This window comes from Erythrolamprus reginae, chromosome Z (assembly GCF_031021105.1).
Source record: "Erythrolamprus reginae isolate rEryReg1 chromosome Z, rEryReg1.hap1, whole genome shotgun sequence".
In the NCBI taxonomy this organism is placed as follows: Eukaryota; Metazoa; Chordata; class Lepidosauria; order Squamata; family Dipsadidae; genus Erythrolamprus; species Erythrolamprus reginae.
In genome coordinates this window covers 89,177,854-89,203,083 of record NC_091963.1, presented here as the reverse complement: position 1 = coordinate 89,203,083, position 25,230 = coordinate 89,177,854, and the positions used below count along the sequence as shown (strand labels likewise).

Here is a 25,230-nt window from a genome sequence, read left to right as displayed (position 1 = left end):
AAACAGTACTGAAAAACATTGTCAAGGACACTTTATTCTCTGTTAAAATTCACTTTTTCATTTACAATTTGAGGATATAACCAATGATAAACAAAATTTGATATGAACCTTTTAAAAAGTGTTTAAATTGTGTTTTGTGGGAAAAGAAAAATAACAAAGAAATTCAATATAATAAAGTTGCTAGATGTTACATGCTTTCATTCATGTAAGTTTAGTCAAGGATATCTACCTTATTTTTTATTTTTCTTAGAAAATAAACAATATATCTGCAACTGATGAGAATTATTGAGGAAATGGGTTATCTAAATCTGTGTCAGCCACTGGATTTTAACCCTGAGATAGCCTTGGTGCTATGTTGGTGCACCTTGAACACCTTGAGCACATTTGCGAACCAGTAGAGAAGTTAAATGAATTTCACCCTGTTTCAGTACCATGTTTTGACCACAGGCCAGGTAAGAGAGGCTGCCAAGGATCTGTCCTAATGCTTGGACATATGAGGGCTTCCCTGAATCAGAACTTTCTCTGATTCAAACCTACCAAGGTCAAGTGAATGTAGATGTTAGGCTCAGCCACATCTTGGGATAATCCATCTTTGATCTCGAATTGGTAGCATGGCATTTCTCACTTCAAAGATGGTATGGAATGAGTGAGGTGGGGGTCAGTATTCCTTGTAAGCTGCACGCACATGCACGCACCCCAAAATACCCCCAATACACACCCTCTTCCAAGGGCGCACAAGGAGCTGGGCGTTGGAGTTGGGGCGGGGAGCGATGAAAGTGCAGAGGTGCCCCGCGCGCTCCCCATCCCCCTGCCAGCCCAGGGTGTGTGTGCGCAGGCAGGCGCTGGCAGTAGACATGGGTGAAAGGAAAGGGAGTTGCGGCTGCCCCCACCTCCCCATGGTGCCTCCGGCCCCCTCACGCCCCTGACCTCTCGCTGCTGCACCTCGCCCGCCTGGTCCGCCCCCTCTCCGGCTTTTTCCACCTCCCGCCTTGGGGCGTGACTTTTCCCGTGGCGGTGGCAGCTGCGGCTTCTTCTCATCATCATCCGCGCTCCCAGCCAGGGGGCTGCAAGAGGGTTTTCTCTGCATGCTTTGGGAATGCCCGCCACGCCCCTCTCGCAGCCCCTTCGCTGGGAGCGCTTTTGTCCCGAGCTTTCAGCAAGGGGGCTGCAGTAGAGGCAGGGCAGGCATTCCCGAAGCGCTCGGAGAAAGTGCTCTCGCAGCCCCCTCGCTGAGAGAGAGAGAGCAACAGACAGATCAAGATGGAAAGAGAGAGGGAGAAAGTAAGTGAGAAAGGGAGAGAGAGAGAAAGGGGGAGAGAAAGATAGGAAGAGAGAGAACAAGAGAGAAAAAGAAAGCAAGAGAAATAGAAAGAGTATTAGAGAAAGAAAGCAATAGAGAGAGAGAGAAAGAAAACAAGAGAGAAAGAAAACAAGAGAGAAAGAGTGAGGCAGAGAGAAAGAAAGAGAGAGAGAGCAACAGACCGAGCGAGATAGAAAGAGAGGGAGAGAGAAAGTCAGAAAAAGAGAGAGAGAGCAAGAGGGGGAGAGAGAAAGAGAGAAATGACTCTTGATTTAAAGCATATGGTAAAAAGCACCCAAATAATAACAGAGAAAAAAAACCCCTCAGCCTCCTGTGTGTATGTGTGTGTGTGAACTTTTGAACCATTTCCAATAGCCCTCACCTGTTATTGGAAATGGTTCAAGAGTTCACATACACACACACACACACACACAAGGGGGGAGGAGACAGGGATGGAAAAATAGGAGAAGATAGTAATAATAGTAATAGATTTTGGTTTGGTTTTATTATTAATTTTTTTAAATAAAAAATAAGGGATTTTTTTTCTTATTTGTTTATTTATTTGTTCATTCATTCATTCATTCATTCATTTATTTGTTTGTTTGTTTATTTATTTATTTATACTTCTATGCCGCCCAGTCCCAAAGGGACTGCCACTCAGACACTATACTTTTCCGCCCACACCGAAAAAAATTAGAGGGAACATTGGTGGAGGTTGTCTTCCTAGAATTGCAGTTTCTGCTTGAAGAACAAATGTCAGCTGAGGACAGAAAGATCTTTGCAAAAGTCCAACTGGTGTGCCAGTTATGCCCTTTGCTCAATTGGGCCCTTCAGAAAGTATTTTGTATGTCTGGACAGTGTTGGGCAGTGATTCCATTTCAGGTGACTCCCCCACCTCAAACAGGTATATATCATTCATGTAAAATGCAATTAGTAAATGTTTTCTATATTTGATAGCCATAGTCTGTCTTGCTCAGTAGTGTTGACAGAGGAATCAGAACAACAATAAACAGTAGTGATGATAATGACTCTCCTAGTAAGATTCATTTCTTGATGTTAATATTTCTCAATTTATCATAATTGACCAGCATCTGTGTCTTCCACTGTGCCATCAATTTTAGCACAAAATTTCTGATGTTTCTACCAAATTTGTTTCCAATCATGTGGTGGTGGGTCAAATCAGAAGAGAGTTTCTCCCAGTAAGAACCCATAGTAACATGGCAGCCTGGGTCACTGGAACCGGCAGCAAACAGGGCCTGCCATGCCCCTAAGTTTACAGTGCCAACATCTTGAGGTTTTTTAGTACTGTACATGCACTGAGGGTCATTTCCGTGAAGTGATGTGCACATGTGTGAGAAATGTGCACTTACGCAATAAACATGCAGTTTTCAAAATAATCTTGTCAATTAGAAGTTGATCTGTTCCTCTGTTGTGGTTTCCTTTCTACTTATGTAGAACGAGCTTCTTTTCAACTAGATGCTGTTGGACTGCGTCTGCTACCAAACCAATTAGCAATCTGAAAGTTTTTTGTAAGCAGGCAATTGTTCTGTCATTGCATAATGCTGCATCTTTGGTTTGATTTTTTATTATCAGTAGGTTTTGCCAGATGTTAGCCATTCTTCAATTTTACCTCCTTGCAGTATGTTTTTAAACTGCTTGGCAAGTGAGGGTAGATTGAGTTTCAACCAAAATCCATGCATTTCATCTTCATGTGCTGTTGATCAATTTTTGATCTTGTCCTTTTCTCCACCAATTCTGCTGTTGTTACAAATTCTACATTTTCAGCTTTCTTTTTTCTTATCCATTTCATTTAACCAAGCTACGTTCGTATTGCATTTCTTTGGATTATTCCATATCTGTACCCAGAATTGCACTTTTTCTTCTTTGTTAGTTGATGACTGAGTCACTACAGTCACTTCATTTATGAATTTGTGAAAATATTTCTGATTGGCTTGATTAGCACGAATTGAAAATTATAAGCACAATCTCCAATTTCAAGATTGTGCTTATAATTTTCAATTCGTGTTAATCTTCTTGGCTATAGTTGTTATTTTCTATTTTCTTAATTGTTCTTTCTGAGGTAGAAGAGAGTATGCCTGGTTCCAGAATGAAAATACTTCAATAGGTAACCTAATTTCCTGTAATGCCAATTCCCCTAATTTGTCTCTACAGTTTAAGTTACTTCTGTCAAGGTTTTAATTTTTTTTTTTTGCCTTGAGTAACCTTTTGCAATTCTTCCAATTTTGCTACTGTGACTAGTTTGTCACACAGTATTTAGATTGAATTTGGCATTTTAATCCATCAATTGAATCCTTCCCAAGGATCTGGGATAGACAGATGTGGGTGCTTGATGGTGTTAGAGGTCCTATTGCAGGATGTAATTGTTTTGAGTAAAAATGGCTTTTGCAATTGACTGTTGGTGATTTTGTCAATGTCACTGGTGTTCAAGTAGTGCTCCATTAAGCTAATTATATTATTGTACAAGAAAAAATGGGCTCAAACAAGGAAGTAAATTGCAGTTGAATATCAGCAGAACAATACTAACAGTAGTTGTTCAATAGTGGGAGAGACTGCCTCAGAGACACTCGTAGTAGAAAATTTTAATCAGGTGGCCATTGGAGAGATGTAATATTAACATGGTATTTTTCGAAGTAGCTTGACTTAGTTCAAAATAAAGATCTCAAGTGCAAATATATAAAAACAACAAAAATATAATCACCATGCTGTACTGCATAAGAAGGCTGGACTGTTATATCAGAAAACTTTCATATATTTTTTTTATCTCCATTCCAGAAACATAATACAGTAATACCTCATGATACGAACTTAATTGGTGCAAGGAGGAGGTTCGTAAGACGAAAGGTTCGTAAGACGAAACATTGTTTCCCATAGGAAACAATGTAAAGTCTATTAATCCGTGCAACAACAACAAAAAAACCCCCCAAAAAACGCTGCCGCCCGGCTGTCACCTTTTAAAACAGCCGGGGGGGGGCAGCAACTGCCACAGCCGCCGGCTTCCCCGCCGCTCGCCCGCCCAGGATGCTGACCTGCTGCCTCGCGGGGAAGCCGGGCAAGAGCGATCTTCTGCCCGCCATGGGCGAGCGGCGGGGAGTCGCCCATGGCCGGCAGAAGATCGCTCTTGTCCGGCTTCACCGCGAGGCATCAGGTCAGCAAGAGCGATCTTCTGCCGGCCATTGGCGACTCCCCGCCGCTCGCCCATGGCCGGCAGAAGATCGCTCTTGCCCGGCTTCCCTGCGAGGTTTCCCCCCCCACCGCCGCCGCCCGCTGGCTGCGAGCGCTCTGCCAGGCGGCCAAGAAGCATTCAGGGCGAAGTGACGTGGAGGAATGGGGAGCTGAAACCGGGCGGTTTCAGCTTTCCATCCCTTCACGTCACTTCGCCGCTAAATCGTGTGGCAGCAAACATGCTTTGGGGTTTTGGCTGGGGGGGAGGGAGTTAGGAAGGTCCTACTTCTCCCCCCAGCCAAAACCCCAAAGCCTGTTTACTGCCACACGATTTAGCCAGGACAGGAGCGAAGTTTGGGTTTGGCGTTGGGCTTCGGGAGATGGCTGGGAAGACGCGCGGCTCTTTGGGGGGGGCTGTCGGGACAAGGAGCGAGGGGGCTGCGAAGGGGCGCGCGCGGCAGAGCTCTGGCGGAGGAGCCGTGCACAAAGGCTGAGGCGAGGCTGAGCAGGAGGCGAAGCCAACGAGCGAGGCGGTGGGCTGGGAGCCGCAGGCGAAAGGAGCTTGGGCATTGTTCTCCGGACCCCGCCCGCAGCCTGGAGAGGGAAAGGGCCGCCGTGGGGCTGAGCGGGCGGGGTCCGGAGAACAATGCCTGGCGCCGCGCTCCGATGCCCGAGCTCCTTTCGCCTGCGGCTCCCAGCCCACCGCCTCGCTGGTTGGCTTCTCCTCCTGCTAAGCCTTGCCTCGGCCTTTGTGCGTGGCTTGTCCCGACAGGCCCCCACCCCAGCACTTTGAATCCCGCCGCTTCTGCTGGATATGGGCAGTGGGTGGGACGGGCGGCGCGGAAGCCAGGGGCTGTGGCAGCTCGCCCCGCCCACCGCCCGTATCCAGCAGAAGCGGCAGGATTCATAGTGCTGAGATGGGGGGTGTCCCGACAGTCCCCATCCCAGCACTTTGAATCCAGCAGCTTCTGCTGAAGACGGGCGGCGCGGAAGCCAGGGGCTGTGGCAGCTCGCCCCGCCCACCGCCCGTATCCAGCAGAAGCGGCAGGATTCAAAGTGCTGAGATGGGGGGTGTCCCGACAGTCCCCATCCCAGCACTTTGAATCCAGCAGCTTCTGCTGAAGACGGGCGGCGTGGAAGCCAGGGGCTGTGGCAGCTCGCCCCGCCCACCGCCCGTATCCAGCAGAAGCGGCAGGATTCAAAGTGCTGGGATGGGGGTGTCCCGACAGTCCCCATCCCAGCACTTTGAATCCAGCAGCTTCTGCTGAAGACGGGCGGCGCGGAAGCCAGGGGCTGTGGCAGCTCACCCCGCCCACCGCCCGTATCCAGCAGAAGCGGCAGGATTCAAAGTGCTGGGATGGGGGAATCCAGCAGCTTCTGCTGAAGACGGGCGGCACGGAAGCCAGGGGCTGTGGCAGCTCACCCCGCCCACCGCCCGTATCCAGCAGAAGCGGCAGGATTCAAAGTGCTGAGATGGGGGGTGTCCCGACAGTCCCCATCCCAGCACTTTGAATCCAGCAGCTTCTGCTGAAGACGGGCGGCGCGGAAGCCAGGGGCTGTGGCAGCTCGCCCCGCCCACCGCCCATATCCAGCAGAAGCGGCAGGATTCAAAGTGCTGGGATGGGGGGGTGTCCCGACAGTCCCCCACCCCAGCACTTTGAATCCAGCAGCTTCTGCTGAATACGGGCGGTGGGTGGGACGGGCGGCGCGAAAGCCAGGGGCTTTGGCAGCTCGCCCCGCCCACCGCCCGTATCCAGCAGAAGCGGCGGGATTCAAAGTGCTGGGGTGGGGGGTGTCCCAGACCTGCTGCCTTTTCCCGTGCCCGCCGCCGGCCCGATCCTGCGCCTCCTGCTTTCCTCCCCCAGCCAAAAATACAAAGGGGTCTCCGGCGGCAGACCGTCTTTGTGGTTTTCACTGGGAGGGGGGAGCAGGAGGACCTTCCTGACTCCCTCCCCCAGCGCCAGACCTCCTGCCCTCCCTCCCAGCCAAAAAACCAAAGCGGCCTGCCGAACGTTTTCAATCTTACGAACCTGCCGCCGCCGCCGAGAAGCCCCGCCGCCCGGCTGTCACCTTTAAAACAGCCGGGGGGCTTCCCAGCAGCCTCCCGAAGCCGAACGCCAAACCCGAACTTCCTGCTTCGGCTTCCGGGAGGCTGCTGGGAAGCCCCCCGGCTGTTTTAAAAGGTGACAGCTGGGCTGCGGGGCTTCCCAGCAGCCTCCCAAACGCCGAACCCGGAAGTTCGGGTTTGGCGTTCGTAAGACGAAAAAAGTTCGTAAGAAGAGGCAAAAATTTTCTGAACCCCGGGTTCGTATCTCGGGTTGTTCGTAAGACGAGGGGTTCGTATCTTGAGGTACCACTGTAAATGGTTTTATAGAGGTGATGTAATATTTGCTGAGCCATAAGGGCTCAACCTAGAAATATAGAATACAATAGAATTTACACTGGTTCTTTTCAGTTTAGAAAGCAATTTTAATGAGGGAGGGGGTTTGCATGAAATAAGATCTGAACTAGAAAGATTATGAACTTTCTTTTTGGCCTCTACCTGGATAATGACAAGATGTCTCAATTGTGGCTACACTAATATTTTGGATTTCACAATTTTTTAAGAATAACAAAATAGAGTTATATTGTTATACGGGCCTACCTATTGTCAATATCTACCTATTATCAAAAATGTATGAATGTATAAGTTTAACAGAAAGAATTAAATGACCACTTAAAGAAAGCAGTGGTAGAATATTGAATAGCCTAGTGTTTCTCTCCCCCCACTAAACCTATGTTTAAAGTGACCAGACTATTAAATATGATAAATGTAGGAACTAAAATTTTTAATATAATATAGACTCTATATATTCTGACCAATCAGCTAGAATTATAAACAGTGAACAAACAGAAAAAATACAAAGAGGAGTGAGGCAAGGGTGTCCAATATCACCACTATTATTTACCTTAACATTAGAGCAGAAAAGGAAATAAAAGGGTTGAAGATTAAAAAAGAAACATATAAAGTCCAAGCCTTCGCAGATGACGTAGTTTTCATAATAGAGGATTTTTCAACATCAATTTTAAAGTTGATAGATCTTATAGAAGAATACGGGAAAGTTGCAGGTCTGAAAATTAATAAGGAATAGACACAGATTCTAACAAAAAACGACAGAGCCACAGATAAAACATCTTGAAATTTAACAAATATGAAAGTTACAAAAAAGGTAAAATATTTAGGCATATGGATTACCTCCAAAGCTATATCTTTAAAAAACGATAATTATATAAAACTGTTAGGCCAGATTAAAAAGGATTTGGAAATATAGAATAATTTGCAGTTATCCCTAGTCGGAAGAATCTCCACAATCAAAATGAATATCCTCCCTAAAGTATTATTTCTTTTTCAAGTCATTCCAATTAATCCTGGGCCAATTTTTTTTAAAGAATTAAATAGTATTACAAAAAAATTCATATGGCAAGGTAAGAAACCAAGAATAAAACAAAATTCATTAGAAGATCATAAAGAAAGAGGAGGCCTTGGCCTCCCCAATTGGAAGTTATATTATCAAGCCACCGCTTTAACATGGATAAAAGAATGGTTAATTCTTGAAAATCAAAGATTACTTAACTTAGAAGGCCATGATTTAATGTTAGTCTGGCACGCCTTTATATGGTATGAAAAGTTTAAAACCCACTCATACTTTAAAAGTAATATTATCAGAAAAGCATTGATAGACGTTTGGAATGAAATAAGGAAAAATCATTTCTTAGTAATGCCAGAATGGATTTCACCAATTGAGGCCATTTCACACCCAAACCTTTTAAAAGATGGGAAGATATGGAAATATGGAGATTTATGGGACAATCAATTAAAATTAAGAACTAAATAAGAACTACAAGAGATAGGTGTCAATATAGATTGGTGGCATTATGTGCAGATCAATTCTAGATATCAAAAGGATATTAGAACTTTTATTTTTTTTAAAGAAAATAACATACTTGGGAAACTATTGATTCAAAATCAAGGGAAATTAATTGGAAAGTTATATAAATACTTAATAAACTATAAAACGATAGGCTGGATATTGAAAGATAATATGATCAGTTGGTGCAAAAATTTTGGAAAATAAATAAATAAAAAGAAATAAATATATAATTGGAAAAATAACAAAATCAATTTCCTTTAAAGAAAATCAAATTAAGATGTTTTACAAATGGCATCTTCCACCATATAGGATTTCAAAGATGTTCCCTAATATTTCTCCTGTTTGTTGGAAATGTAAAAAAGAAATTGGTACATACTTTCATACATGGTGGACTTGCCCTGAAGCTAAGATCTATTGGAATAAAGTAGAAAAATGGTTAAAGGAAATAACGAACAAGAAGATTAAAAAGACTCCAGAATTCTTCCTACTACGCATTTGTGATACTAAATATAAAAAAGAAATATATAGTATTATTTAATAATTCATATTTTAGTAGCGGCAAGAATTACATTTGCGCAAAAATGGAAAGAAAAGGAAATACCAAAAGATGAAGAAGTATTTATAAATAAATAAATACATAAATTCTAAAACATTTGAACTTATTAAATTAAATATACAATAGTAGTATGTTAAGAAATTTAAAGGATAAGGTTTTTAGATTGAATAAGTGATTTTAATTATTTCATTATATTGTTAAAATAGATATAAAGAAGTAGATTTTAAATTGAATAATTATATAGTATTGTAGTATTTAAAGAAATTTTAAGTGTAAGTTTTTTATTAGTTTAATTAATTGATTTTAATTAGTTTAATTACATTATTAAAATGATATTTTAGTAATATATTGACAAAAATCTATAGATATTAGAATTGATTTTAATTATATGAATTATAATATAAATTTGTGCAGAATGCAGCTGCGAGAGCAATCATTGGCTTTCCCAGAAAGGCCCATGTAACACCAACACTCCGCAGTCTGCATTGGTTGCTGGTCAATTTCCGGTCACAATTCAAAGTGTTGGTCATCACCTATAAAGCCCTTCATGGCACCGGACCAGGGTATCTACGAGACCGCCTTCTGCCGCGCGAATCCCAGCGACCGGTTAGGTCCCACAGAGTGGGCCTTCTCCGGGTCCCGTCAACAAAACAATGTCATTTGGCGGGGCCCAGGGGAAGAGCCTTCTCTGTGGTGGCCCCGACCCTCTGGAACCTACTCCCCCCGGAGATTAGAATTGCCCCCACCCTCCTCGCCTTTTGCAAGCTCCTAAAAACCCACCTCTGCCATCAGGCATGCGGGAATTGAGATATTCTTTCCCCCTAAGCCTTTACAATTTATGCATGGTATGATTGTTTGTATGTATGTTTAGTTTTAGAATTAAGGTTTTTTTTTAACTGTTTTGTATTGGATTTACATGCTGTTTTTATTCTGTTGTTAGCCTCCCTGAGTCTGCGGAGAGGTGCGGCATACATATCCAAATAATAATAATAATAATAATAATAATAATAATAATAATAATAATAATAATAATAATAATAATAATAATAATGGAAATATAGATGTAGAATTTATAAGAAAGCAGAACATTATAAACTGTACAGTGATCCCCCGCTCGTTGCGAGGGTTCCGTTCCAGGACCCCCCACAATGAGCGGGTTTTCGCGAAGTAGCACTGCGGAAGTAAAAACACCATCTGCGCATGTGCAGATGGTGTTTTTACTCCCGCAGCGCTAGCGAGGAGCCGAAGATTGGGGGCGGCGCGGCTGTTTTAAAATGTCGCCGCCGGCATGGGGGGCTTCCTAGCAGCCCCACAAACCCAGGTTGGGGGTCCGGGGGGTGCTGGCAAGCCCCCCATGCCGGCGGCGACATTTTAAAACAGCCGCGCCGCGCTGGCTGTCGGCGCTTTGGAGCTGAGTCCCGGAGCGAATTCGCTCCGGGACTCAGCTCAAAAGCGCCGACAGCCAGCGCCGGCGAACGGCTTCTCCGCGCTGGCTGTCGGCGCTTTCGAGCTGAGTCCCGGAGCGAATTCGCTCCGGGACTCAGCTCAAAAGCGCCGACAGCCAGCGCCGGCGAACGGCTTCTCCGCGCTGGCTGTCGCCGCTTTCGAGCTGAGTCCCGGAGCGAATTCGCTTCAGGACTCAGCTCGAAAGCGGCGAGAATGAACGGCGTGGGCGGGCGAAGGGCGGGCGGCAGCGAGGAGTTTGCGTGGGCGGTGGGGAAACTCCTTGCTGATGCCCGCTGCTCGCCCTCCCGCCAGCAAGAGGGGGAAGACCCAGGGAAGCCGCCCAGCAGCTGATCTGCCGGGCGCCATCTACGCATGCGTGCCCATAGAAAAAAAAGGGCACACATGCGCAGATGGTGTTTTGACTTCCGGGTTGAAAAATCGCAAATTACCCTGTTCGCAATGGTCGGGGACGCAATAACCGGGGTATTACTGTATTTCTGTACTGATCTGATCATAGTTACACTTCTTTTTGTATTAGTTAGACTTTTATGATTAGCGGAGCAATGGTAGCTCCTTTAAATGTTAAATGTTCTCTGTATTGTTTGTCTTAAAGAAAAACAATAAAAATATGATAAAAAAAGAAAGCAGTGGTAGAATATTGAATAGCCTAGTGTTTTTCTCCCCCCCACCACTAAACCTATGTTTAAAGTGACCAGACATCCTGACTTTGGCGGGACAGTCCCACTTTTCAATGATTTGTACTGTGTCCCGTGGCGGTTTAAAAATGTCCCGATTTTGGAATGTTAGAGATTCCCCCACCCCAGTCCCGAAGCCTGGCAAAGTTTGGAGCCAACTTCCAGGGAGGTGCTGAACTTTCACTATTCGGCTTCGGAGGCAGCAGGTGAGCTTAGGATCCCGGTGGCGGGTGTCCCAGCTGCCTAACCTCCATACCAGCATAGCCAGCCGGCCAGTGCCAACTGCTGCCTGCCCCTTCGCTGCCTGCCCTGCTGCCCCATGCCTGCCATAGCTGCCCAGCCCTGCTGCCTCTGTAGGCTCACCTCAGGCCTGAACCCTTCTCACTCCCTGAGAGCTGCAACAGGGGAGGTGGCAGCGTGGTGAGCGAGCATGACCACACCTACAGCAGCCCCGTCGGGAAATGGGCGCCGCTCCTGGATGTGCCCAATGGCTGCTCACCCTGTACACTCTCACCCTTCGACACCAGCCCAGGATACCAGCCGTGTGGAAGCCGTGGTTGTTCCAGTTTACCCCATCTGGAGTGGGATCCACGTAGGGCAGCCGAATCTGCAGGGGCTGGTCTGTCTGTTAGGCATTTAATCCCTCGATCAGAAAGCTAAGGGAGGTAACATTGGAACAGGATGGAGTGTTTAAACTGCCCTCAAATAGAGAGGGAGAGAGAGAGAGAAATAGAAAGGGACAGAGGAAGAGAGAAAGAGAAAGAGAGCGAGAGGTAGGAAAGGAGGGAGAAAGAAAGAAAGAAAGCGAGAAGGCAGAAGGAAGAGAGAGAAAGAGAGAGAGAAAGAGAGAGAAAAGAGAGGAATGAAGAGATAAAGAGAAAGAAAGAGAGGAATAAGGGAGAGAGGAAGAGAGAGAGAAAAAAATAAAGAGAATTTTTTTGCTCCATATTGACCAAAATTTTAATCAAGCACCCCCTCCCCCCCAAATCAATGGTGTCTTTACCAATGCAAAAATCTAGTCACTTTACCTATGTTAGACATATGAAATCTTCTGAAGCAAAAACCTGGTTTTTGATCATGCTCTCATTATTAAAAATATACCCATTCCCAGAACCATGGAGTTCTGAGAATTGGCGTATTGTGATATATCATAATGGACAAAATAATTGAAACTTTATAGAAAAAAAATTAGCGAGCTTGAGCATATCTGGTGACTTTGGAGATTCTGTCATTGGAATCGTAAAGGATTGGTTTGGGGGGGGGGGTATTCTTTCTATCCATACATTTGCTGAACATCTTGAGATAAACTTTGCTTTTCCATTCTGTATCAGTCTGGTTGTGATGGACTTGTCTATTTGCAGTTAGCTTTAAGCTGCAAAAATGGGGTATGCATGGACTGAATGCAGCAGATTTTAGTTAAACATTAGGGAAAATGGTAATGGTTAACACATAGCTTATGAGCACTTCAAGAACTGATAGGCACTTGTAGTAGAATATTTAAATGGAATTGAATAAGCATTTGTCTTGGTTTTATAGCTTTTTACATATTGCACTGAGCATGAGATTCCTTAAAGTAGGTACTAGAGCCTTGTGGGGGTCTCTGCCTTTTTGTGAAGTTGTTGAGCTCCTTTCTAACCACAGTTGCAAAAAACCGGGATTTGGTTTTCTTGCCTTTTTTGTAGAAAAATTACAAAGGGCTGGAATGAGAAACTCATATTATCATATGTACTATAAAATAACTTTAATATTGTAAAACAAAATATTTTTTTATCAACCATAAAAACCTCAGGAAATTCTGGCCCTACTTGTGAGTTGCACAGATTTGTCCAATTTGCACCTGTCACTAAAGGCATATATTATATGCAATCACAAGTCATTTGAAAGTTTTCCATTCACAGATTAAATTTTCTCTTCAATTATGATTTTACTTGGATTTGCACAAGACAATTTCCTACTTGGTTGTTTTCAAATGTCAGCAGTTAAGATGAGTTTTCCTGTTTCCTTTTCTTTCCATTTGCAAAGATCATTAACTGGGAATATTCTTTTAATGTATTATTGTTATATAGTAATATCTGAGTAATTTCTGGGTTTTTTTCATTGTTCTGACAAAGAACCCCTTGACAGGACAAAAATAGGAAGGGCTAATAGTCAAATTGCAAGATAATAACAAGGACAGGTTACAAGTTAAAATATCACTATATAGAAACTAGGCAAAACCTGCACTTCCGTTGTGAGGCAAACTGGTGGGAAAGGTAATTAGAACTCACCCCTGGTTCAAAAGAACCAGTTTTTATCAGTTCCCAGAATACAGTACTGAGTTAAATGTTGTGCTATAGGCTCTTATATGGATTTATCGATACACAGCGTTGTTTAGCTATTTTATGGTAGACATAACTATCTATGGTATGCTCTTTGCTTCCTTTTGTAGTATTTCAGATGAGCACATTCTATGATATGCATTATTATTCTGGTATATTATTGCAATCTAAAGAAATGGGGTTCACTTGTAGGGATTATGAAGTGCATTTTACCTGCTCTGTGATAAAAGCATTTCTGTGGGGTATATATGCCCACAAGATGCCCTACAATGCCCAGCCTAAGAGCTTTATTTAGCTCATGTGTACTTGGCTGCCAGGGCCTCCTAGAAAAGTTGTGTTATAACTCAAACCACAGAGAGCAATTTTTATCCTCTCCAAATATTCAATTTTCAAACTCAGAACATTGTTTGCCAATCCTGGCTCCTTTCTTCTTTGGAATAATCAATTCAGATTCTTGAGAGGAAACAAATTGATAGATAAATATTTGGGTTTTAATGCAAGTTAAAATAAAAGCAAAAAGTTGCAGTAAGTCTAAATTATAGAATAAAATTGGTACACTTAAATTGTCAGATGGATGTTTAAACATAAAACAAACCATAGGGGAAATAGGAGAATTGCTTGCCTTATAGCTAAAAAAAACCCCATTGAAATTTGCTAAATAACTTTTTTCGCACATATCAGAAATGTATACGGCAATAATTATATTCAATTATATTTACACTATAGGCATCTGGGAATCCTTTTATTTCAAACATAGCTTTCATGGACTTTCTGTCATGGCATGATCCAGATTCTTATATATCAAGGTAGTCAAATATTGCACAGTGCTCTGCAGGATCAGAGAAGATTAATGACTAATGCGATAACTTTCTTTATTTCTTGAAATATGGGATAGTTTGTGATTTTAAATTCATATGATCTGTTTGTTGAGTATAATAAAATAAACTATGCTCGGTAAGGGTAGAGTCTAGAGGCTGGAAGCCCTTTTAAAAGTAACAGTCCATACTCTATGTTTTCTTTCTCTCCCCCTTTTTATTAGGCTATAATACATCTACATACATGACAGGGAAAGTTCACAAACAAAAGAAGAAATCAAATTGACAAATACTGATAAGGGGGTTTTTTGCTACTTTTTTGCTATGGTGAGAAGTTTTAATGCCCACAAAAATGTAGTTAAGGGTGCATTTGGTCTATTGGACATAGAATGCTGTCTGTAGCCATAGTTAAATAATACCTATTCTGATTAGTGATGATTCTTAGATCATGATATGTTGTTATCCATTCTCACTACCCATTCTTTTGAGGAAAGGAAGGAAGGAGGGAGGGAAGGAGAAGGAGAGGCAGAGGGAGAGGGGGAAAGAGATATTTAAATACTTGTGCTTTTTTCTGCTTCATGCCTTTCCTTTTTTCCATATATTAAAGCAACAGACAAGATTGATCAAGGAAAAGAAACCGTTTGCTGATTCCCAAATCTTTCAGGATACCAATAATAAATGTTTTACTCAGCTGAAATAAAGAGAGTGGATTAAACACTGAGATTTAAAATTAATCTGCAATCTCAGAATCCTTAGATTTCCCCCTCTTTTTGTGCTTTTTCATTCCTTAAATTTTAATACACAAAGTAGACTTGAAAAGCTAGAACTTTGTTCTTCTTTCTAATTCAATTGTATTATTAATGTAAGCAAAAAATATCCTCCACCTCTACATACGTTGTGATGCCTATAAATCAGATGATCTATCATAATTCCACCTTTTTAAAAAAATGGAATGATCCTCAATAAAGTATCAGAAATCATCCTTTTCCAAATTTTATTTTGAGGTAAGTCTTTAATTTTAAGCTCCTTCAGTACTAGAACAGATGCTGTATATAGTAGAAAAAATGGTTTTAAATAATTGCAATTTTCTATAATTCCATATATAGAAAAATACAAATTTGCATTTCACAATATTCTCCAATTTAGATAAGATATGATTTGATCTCACAATCCTAATAATTCCAAGCATTGATTATTCAATATAGTTATCTTTGTTTCTAGGGTCTGTACAGTATAGCATGGAAAGTACAAGCTGTAAGCATAGAAGATGCCATCAGATGGTTCCTAATGCTGTTCAAAGAAAATTATGCAGCTAATCAATCTTTTTCTCCGTAATAGTTCAGAAAAAGAATGTCATTTGTATAGAGATAGAAGAAAATAGCAGAGAATAAATATAGTGGGAAAATATAATCTGAAACCAATCCTAGGTTTAATGCCTAAAATAAATATTTGAGCAACAAGCAGAACTATATTTTGAGTTAAAATAAATAACTGATAAAATACCCAATTCAATACAAACAGTTAAAGTAATTAAAAATAAAGCATTAGCTAAAACCAGTATAAAAAACTAATCTGTGTAGGTAAAAGGGTGTACAAAGAAGATTATATGAAGAATTTCATACTTACAAATTTTGGCCAGACTGGCCACAAGAATCCAGACAGCAATAATAAAAGGATCCTGGACATGATGCCATTTGAAAGTGACAATTTGGTAAGCTTCATTTGTATTTTTTGGAGTGGTGTCTTCCATTTGTGCTGCAACAGGAAAAAGGAAAAAAACCAAGAAACCCCCCCAAACTTGCACTGCGCCCATGATGGCAAAGTCTTTAAATAATAGGTTTTCAAATTACTGAATATCTGCAAAGATTGCTTGCTCACTTCATTGGCTGAAGTGAATCCCTAGACATGGAAAACTAGATGAGAGGCTGGATCAGATAAATTTCCAAGGGTGAAAGGCTGCTGCTGCTGCTGCTATTAGATATCAACAGTATTACATATGCTTGCACAGCTGTGTACAACCAACAGGGGTCAGCCATACCATAGTTGCAGCTGCCTTTATACATTCGCCTTGGTTACCATTGCCTTGGGGCAGAGGTTTCTTGATAAATCTATTGTGATCAACTCTGACTAGAATTTTTCCATTTGAAAAAGTGGAACATCAATGACAAACCTCAAGGAGTTACAGCAATGTGAATGTGAGAAAGCTTGCAGATATCTGAATAGTTAAACTTCTCTCTGGTATTTTGTGTCTGTTATGAGAAACACAACTACAAACCATCTGACTTGAAAAAAGCCAGTATTTAGAGCAGCAACAAAATCACTGATTTAAAGAACATAAGACATAACAAGAAAGAACATTGGTTCAATACAAGAATTTTTCTTTTATCAGAGAAAAACAATTCCAATGGTCTGTAGATATAAAAAAAACCCAATGGACTTGATCCCTTAAACATAGATGCCTTTCTTTATAAGTAGGAGTTGTAAAGAGCTCAATGTTTCTAACTGGAAAAACAGCCTACCTGAGCCCATTATCAAGACTAATAACCTCCTGCAGAAGCAATTCAGATTTGCGTTGGAGTTCAAACAACCACTTATTTATTAGGTGATAAGGGAGAAAAAGCTTGAGGGAAAACAGACTCATAGATACATTTTTGGGACATAATGAATGCCTTGCAGGCTTGAAATAGTAACAAATACTTTGAAGTTACTGTAAACCAGGCAACTGAATACAATTAGTTCATGAAATTATCAGATGAATGTTTAAACATAAAACAAATATTGGGGAAAATAGGGTTGTTTGCAGTTGAAGTTAAAAAATTTTAAACATTCAGTTGTAGCTGTAAATATAAAGTTTTAGCTTTATCTAACATTCCCTTCTTTCAAAACTAGCCTTCTCTAGGGTCTTGTAACCATTTATTGAGAACATGAATGCAAAACAGGAATTCTCTTCAATAAGCCAAACCTCTTTCTCCATTGAAAGTCCCTTCCCCCCACACACTATGTAATCAGTATGTGGCAAATCATCTTAAGGAATAATTGCCTTATTCCTATTACTGCTTGAGGCTATTGCTTATCCTGGCTATTTGGGCTGTTTCCTTTTGGCAGCAATAGAATCAATGGCCATTTAAAAACATTCATTGTTGGACCATTACAATACTAAATAGATCAGGAATGAGCACCTCCCACATAAAAATTACCAACTACCATCCTCCATGGTTTAGGCATGATGTAGGAGGATTCTTGACAAATGCACTGCTGTACTGGCATACCATTGACTTAAATGCATTTCTGCAACTTCCAAAGTCATGGGGGTACAGCAGTCCATTCCCTCATATTCAGCATTGCATCATGAAAGCTATAGGGTTACTTTAGGGCAGAGTTATCAAACCGGCATCATCATAGCATCAACACATGACATATCAAATAGTGATTTCTAATTATTGAATGGCATAAAAGTCAGCTGGGGGGGGGCTTTTTCTTCTCACATGGTTTTTGCTGTGAAGAAAAATAGGAGAAAGGAGTATTATCCGTATTGGGCTTCCCCCAATATGCCTGGGATTGCCGATCTGGTAGTGGAAATGGTAATGCGTGTGCATCTGCTCATGCCTGCTGTGTCCCCGTGCACCCCCCATGCACCCCCACACAGGTTTTGCTTCTGTGCATGAATGGAAGCAAAGAAATCAGCGAAAATTGCCAAAATCTCATGCAAGGACTCTCACACAATTGGCAATTTTTGCTGAAATCTCACACAGGGGTGTGCACGCTCACCACCGCTCACGTGCACACACTTGCCAGCCTCCGGGACTGATCTGGTAGGGAAAGGTAAGTGCAGCCCTTCACTGAGTATTATGTATGTTTGCTGCCCTGAGTTATTTATAGACTAATAAAGGTGAGATAAAATCAAATAAATAAATAATAAATACATTTGCCAGAAATGACAAGAATGAATTGAATATAAAAAGCTAATTGCAAAGTACAAGCAGGATTTTGAAAAAAATAACGAACCAGGTAGCATATAATGAAAGCTTCATGTAATACAAAAAGCCCTATTGTACTTTTTAATATAAATGACCAATAAAAGGGATGAAACACAAAATTAGTCAACTTTATGAAATAGTCAAAAAAATGAAACACAAAAACAGTCAACAAAAACAATCCATTAGCGAAGAACAAGTATAAATCACACCTCTCAAGATTCTTCTTTCCTTATAGGTCCACAGTCATCTTAGATTTATCTTGGGCCATTCCCAGTTGCTCTTGTTCAAATCTTGTTACCAACAATGCTGGTTCTTTGGCAGCACAATAAGATAGTTCACTTAGTACACATATTTGGAGGCCCTGTATGTCATTCCTTTCTGTTCTTCCCAGGTATCCAGTCATTCGGGGTTGATGCTCTAAAATGTAAGTTAGCCTGCAATAAGGGATCCTTCATCCAAATCTAATAGTAGGTGTGTGTCTGTGGGAGGTCAATTTAGTATATACAGTATTATTACTGTGCTGGGCACAGAGGACAGATATTCAGAAATACTGTATGCCCTGTTGAATTTGAGTGTAGAACCAGCTGTGCTTACAGGACAAGATTTATGGGATGACTAGTCACCCATAGCACATTGTGATAGTTTTCAGAGGCATTGCCCTACAGATAATTGCTGGTAAGATCCTAATAGTAATATCAGGTTGTAAAAATTAGTTGGGATTGTTGTGGCTATTATACCTGCTTCCCTGCTGCCTAGTAAGTTTCCTTACTGAAAGCTACTTATGGCTGGATTGGTACTGGGCTCCCCCAGATGTATGCTCTGGGGACTTTAATCTGCCTTCCAGAGGTATAGAATGTGAGATGGTCCATAGCTACTATAAAATTATAGCTCAAACCATAGTTCCCTCTAAGCTGAGCAGTGAGCAATCGCTCACTTAAAAATCATCATCAACTCAGAGTTTTCCAAACCTGCCCAGAAGCCGAGAGAGAAAGAGTGAGAGGGAAGGAGAGAGAGAGGAAGAGAGAGAAACAGATAGAAAAAAGAGAGGAAGAAAAAGAGAAAGAAAAAGAATGGGAGTAAGGAAGAGAGAAAGAAAATCAAAATCTAGTTTGAAACTAGCTCAACTATTTAAGTGGCATTTTGATATTGATAGAGTTGTCCTATTATGAGCTCACTATTATAGACACACAGTACAGTATTTTATTTTGAAATTCTCTGAGGCAAAACAGGGTGGGTTTTTGTTTGTTTGTTTGTTTATTTACTTATTTATTATTTCTGTGCCGCCCAGTCCCAAAGGGACTGCCGCTCAGACACTATACTTTTCCGCCCCCCCCCCCAAAAAAAAATTTAGAGGGAACACTGGCTCAAACCCATATTATTGAAGGCCTAACTTAGAGTGATAATCTGTTAGACCTGTTTTATTGCCTCAAGGCACCTAGAAAATGATTTGAAGTTTGGGAATGTTGCTATTAGCATGTTAAGGTCAGATAACTTTCTATTAGCTTTGGAGTTCTCTGTAGGTCAGAATTCCCCAAACTTTTCAGTTTTTTGGTCTAGCAGGAGGAGGGGAGAAGAGGGGATGGTTCCGCATGAGCAGTGGGCAAGTGTGTGTGCATAGGCAGCTACATTTCCGTAAGTGGCAGGCACATGCAACTGCCATTTGCACGTGCATGCACACACACACACACACACACACACATCTGCATGTATGCATGCATCCACCACTTCCACAGTCTGATTCTGAAAGGCAAGACCGAGTAGTGGACTATGGCCCAGGGTTTGGGCACCCCTGCTGTATGTGTTCCTTGCTGTAAGAAAGACAGACTTATTTTGTATGGATTGTGAAAGATTTGTATGGGTAGACTAAACTGCAACGCTCTCCAAATAGGGGAAAGTGATGGTCTTAGATTTGATGGCTTCTTTTTCTTTTTATTGTTAAAAAAAGTCATCTGCATAAGACCTAAGGCTACCTCTTATCTCTTTCCATATATTTTTCTAGTGGGTTTTTTCTTGCCTAAGTTTTTTCTTAACTTAGTTTTTTCTGTGCTAAATTTCATTTTATTAGATAGGGCCCAAGGTTCAAGTATGTTGAGATCATTCTGGATCTTGAGCCCATTATCTGTGATTTTGGCTATTATTGCCAGCTTTATGTTATCTAGATTCCCCTTCTATTATTTCATCTAAATCATTTATGAAGCTATTGAAGAGTATTGGGCTAAAGACAGAATCTAGTAGTACCCCACGGCTTACTTTCCTCCATGTAGATGTAGTTCCATTAAGGACTACACATTGAGTGCTGTTTGTCAAGCAATTACAAAACCATCTGATGGTAATGCTGTGTATCCAGGGTTGGGCTGCTGCCCGGATGGGGGTTGGAAACACAGTGGGGGTAACAAAAATGGAGCTCCACCCCAAAGCACCCAATTTACATTGAAAGACGTTGAAAGAAAATGCAGGGCATCCTACATAAGCCACACCCACAGTGTGGTAGTAAAAATTTTGGTAGCCCTTCACTGTGTGTATCCCATATTTTTTTAGCTTACCAAGAAGAAGGTGGGGGTCTGCTTTGTTGAATGATCTTACATTTCGTATACTATGTCAACAACATTTTGTTGATCCACTGATTTAGTAATCTTGTCAAAGAATAAAATAAGATTTGTCTAGTATGATCTGCTTTTTGACAAACTTGTGTTGCCTTCTTTGCTTAACTTTGCTTGCTTCTAGGAGTTCACAGATCTGTTGCTTTATTATCTTTTCCAGGATCTTTCCAGATATTGCTATCAAGTGGATTGGTCTGTAATTTCCCGGATCTTTTTCCCCCTCCTTTTTTGAAGGTGGAAACTACATCACCTCTTTTCCAGTCCTCTGATAGTTCCCCAATGGTCCATGATCTTTGAAAGATATGATCTAATGGTTCCGAGAACACATCGACCAGGTCCTTTGAAGCTGTAATCCTTCAGGTCCTGGTGATTTGAACTCATCTAGAGTAGACAGAAAGGATAACATTTTCTTGCCTGTTTTAATTTGAATTCCTAGTCTGTCTTTTATGGTTCTGTTTTTGGCAGGTTGGGCTAGTTTTTCTTTTTATGTGAAGCCACATACAAAGAAAGAATTAAACAGCTCTGCTTTTTCCATGCTACCTGTCACTTCCTTGTCATCTTCTCTCAATAGTGGACCAATTATTTCTTTTACTTTTTTCTTAAATTTTATATGTTAAAAGGAAGGTTTTAAAATTATTTTCATCATTTGTTGCAACACTTAGTTCATTCTGAGCCTTAGTTTTCCTGATAATCTTTGCATATTTGAATTATATGTTACTATTCAGCCTTAGTTATCTACCTTCCTTTCATTTTTTTAATGCTTATCCTTCTGGTTTTCAGTTTATTGGAAAGTTCTTTGTGCAACAATGCTGTTTTATTGTTGAATTCCTTATTTTTCTTTTTTCAGTGGTACTGTACTAGACTGGGCTTTTATAATAATATTTTTTCAGAGTTTCCAGAGCTTTGTGAGTTGTTTTCCTCTGTAATATTTTCATTCATGGAATGAATGAAATCCATGAAATAGAACAGACCTCTCATATTTCCTGCTTGGTACTGTACTTTTTTATTTGAATACATCTTCCTTTTTTCTATTTTGTTAAGAATACTTCTTAAAACAATTAAACATCACAAAAGTGGCAGGCAGCAGTACATAAACATGTGAACATAGTCAAGTGCATATTGAGGTAGCAACATCTAACAATAACTTGGTAAAACCTCACTGCGTTTGAATCAATCTCACAATTTACTTTAAAAGCAACCTGATATCACTGAACAATTTGCACAAATTGAATATCACACTATTTCAATGTATTAATCATAAACTAGCTTATGTAAGGTTATTCAAGAAGAAGACATGCTTTGCTGTCCTATAATTATAGTCTTAAGTTGCAAAAAGGCAGGTTTCAACTGAACAATTAAAAACAAAAAATGATATAAATTGCAGAAAGAGGTCACTGAATATTTTAAATCAAAGTCAGGCACCCATCTTTTGAGAATCCTTTAATCTGAATTGTTGCTTGGATTTGATGATTTAAACATCAATTCCAACTTCAAAGCATTATGCAAAAATCATTTTAAAAAGAAAAAAGTGATTAAAGTTGATTTTAATATTTTCTATGATACAATTTAAGCTATTTTATGAAGACGGGATATAGGCGAGTCAAAAAGAGGGCTGTGAAAATATTTACTTACGGTACTCCTTGCATCCTGGACATAAACTGTTTCAACTCCTACCCTCAAAGCATCGCTACAAAGCACTGCATACCAAGACAACTAGACACAAGAACATTTTTTCCCGAACGCCATCACTCTACTAAACAAATAATTCCCTCAACACTGTCAAACTATTTACTAAGTCTGCACTACTATTACTACTAGTTTTTTCTCAACATTCCTATCACCCATCTCTTATGACTGTAACTTGTTGCTTGTATCCTAAGATTTTTATTAATATTTATTGTTTCTTCATTGCTTATTTGACTCCTATGACAATGATTAAGTGTTGTATCTCATGATTCTTGACAAATGGGTCTTTTCTTTTATGTACCCTGAGAGCATATGCACCACGACAAATTCCTTATGTGTCCAATCACACTTGGCCGATAAAATTCTATTCTATTTTATTCTACAAGAAATAAATAGATAAATACTCAATTCAATTTTTCTTTGCAATCTCCCATTCCCTGAGCATTGCCAATTGGTATTATTTTGAGCATAGGATGGATTCTTGCATGAGTTGTTCCTGAAAACCACATGAATAACATTTTTAAAAAGGGAAAAAAGAAATAATTGTAAAAAATACTTTGCAAATATATTGCTAAGAAATGGAGAATATATTTCTTATATTTCTTATCCAGTATAAAATTGTAAATGCTATCTGAAGTAGAGCATGAGAAATCAAAATTGACCATCAGCCTTGAATCCTTTTCTAATTGTTGATGAAATTTGAATGGAAGATTATATAAAGGACAGATATTTCTTATTTTCTGAAGCAAGCTTCTTTTTCTTTTTATTGTTAAAAAAATCATCTGCATAGCACCTAAGGCTACCTCTTATCTCTTTCCATATTCTTTTCCTAGGGGTTTGTTTACTGTATGTATTGTGAGGGTAATGTTAACAAACCTGCTGTGCAGCAATTCTTGACAAATTAACATGAAAGATAATCTGGCCTCTATACTACCTGAATAAGATTCCATAGCGTTTATAATACTATTAATACTAACAATGAAACTGCAAAACAGGGATGAGTCAGACTTCTACAAGGCCTGGGAGAAATAGTACCATTGGTTAAGCCAAAAAAGATATCTAAATATCATTTAAAAAGAAGACTGTTCAACAACAACAACACGTACAGATAACTAAATCATTAAATGAAAATAATATTTTTGTATAACGTACGTAAGACATTGATCTATATAACCTGTAGACACTCAACAAACACTATGAACAAACCCCCAAAATATCAATCAATTAGAAAAGTATATACCCATTAGATAAGCACTTATATTTATTAAAATTAATTAATACCTCACTACGAGCAAAGAAAAACGAAGGGCAACTTATTTAAATCAGAGGTCGTATATTACTGAATTGCCAGCTAAATAGCTGGTACTCTCTCCTTCTCCCTCTTTCCTTTGCATAAATTCTTTCCTTCTTTATTACAACTTTTCACTACATTAAAAAAAAAATCCTGTCCCTTCTTTTTTCCTGTTTCAATATGAAACATATAATCGTGATATTAAGAATTATATGTACCTTTGTTATGTCTTGTTTTTGTTGTGCTTTTTAAAGTATATACTTAATAAAGATTATTTTTTAGAATATTTGGAAGCCAGCCACCTGCTTCTGGAGGAAGCAATTCTTATCTATCTATCTATCTATCTATCTATCTATCTATCTATCTATCTATCTATCTATCTATCATCTATCTATTTATTAGATTTCTATGCCGTCCCTCTCCTTAGACTCATAACTTTATTCACTGTAAAATGTATTAGTTGGGTCCAAATGACTAACATGGAACCAAGAGCAATTTACTTCCAATAAACAATAAATTTATACTACTGGCATTTCAGTGAGGAAGCTGTTGAGTTCTTAATGCAACTTAATACAGCAACTAACAGTGGAAACAAAAAATATGCAGATAACTATTTCTTTCTTCTTATTCATACTGGGACAAATTATATTGAAGATTATCGAAGGCCTACCTTAGGGTGGTAGTTACCTGTTAGACCTGTTTTTTGTCTCAAGGCACCTAGAACATGATTTGAAGTCTGAGAATGTTGCTATTAGCATCTTGTTAAGGTCATATAACTTTGATATACAGTGAACCCTCGATCATCGCGAGGGTTCCGTTCCAGGACCCCAAGCGATGATCGATTTTTCGCGAAGTAGCGGTGCGGAAGTAAAAACACCATCTGCGCATGCGCAGATGGTGTTTTTACTTCCACCGCCGCCCGCCCTTCGCCCGCCCACCCCGTTGCTCGCGCCTGGGAAGCCGCCCACCCCGTTGCTCGCGCTTGGGGAAACCCCAGATCCGCTCCCCAGCTGGGGAGCGGCCCCAGCAACGCGCGCACGCTTGGGGAAACCCCAGCTCCGCTCCCCAGCTGGGGAGCGGATCTGGGGTTTCCCCAAGCGCGCGCGCGTTGCTGGGGCCGCTTCCCAGCTGGGGAGCGGCCCCAGCAACGCGCGCGCGCTTGGAGAAACCCCGGCTTCGCTCCCCAGCTGGGGAGCGGCCCCAGCAACGCGCGCGCGCTTGGAGAAACCCCGGCTCCGCTCCCCAGCTGGGGAGCGGCCCCAGCAACGCGCGCGCGCTTGGAGAAACCCTGGCTCCGCTCCCCAGCTGGGGAGCGGCCCCAGCAACGCGCGCGCGCTTGGAGAAACCCCGGCTCCGCTCCCCAGCTGGGGAGCGGCCCCAGCAACGCGCGCGCGCTTGGGGAAACCCCGGCTCCGCTCCCCAGCTGGGGAGCGGCCCCAGCAACGCGCGCGC

The 25,230-nt window shown here is 41.1% G+C and overlaps 1 protein-coding gene and 1 non-coding gene across 2 annotated transcripts in view; one reads left to right on the top strand and one right to left on the bottom strand.

Annotated features, from left to right (window-relative positions):
- Nucleotides 1–16,105, bottom strand: part of SLC9A3 (solute carrier family 9 member A3) — a 103,512-nt gene extending 87,407 nt beyond the window's left edge. Inside the window, exon 1 of the mRNA XM_070729514.1 lies at nucleotides 15,851–16,105. Within this exon, the coding sequence (XP_070585615.1) occupies nucleotides 15,851–16,037 (187 nt within the window). The 5' untranslated portion in view covers nucleotides 16,038–16,105. The remainder of the gene's footprint in view (nucleotides 1–15,850) is intronic.
- Nucleotides 16,106–24,827: 8,722 nt separating this feature from the next.
- Nucleotides 24,828–24,942, top strand: LOC139155031 (small nucleolar RNA SNORA76). The gene has a single exon (XR_011557018.1). It is a non-coding gene; the product is annotated as a small nucleolar RNA SNORA76 (small nucleolar RNA).
- Nucleotides 24,943–25,230: the final 288 nt, after the last annotated feature.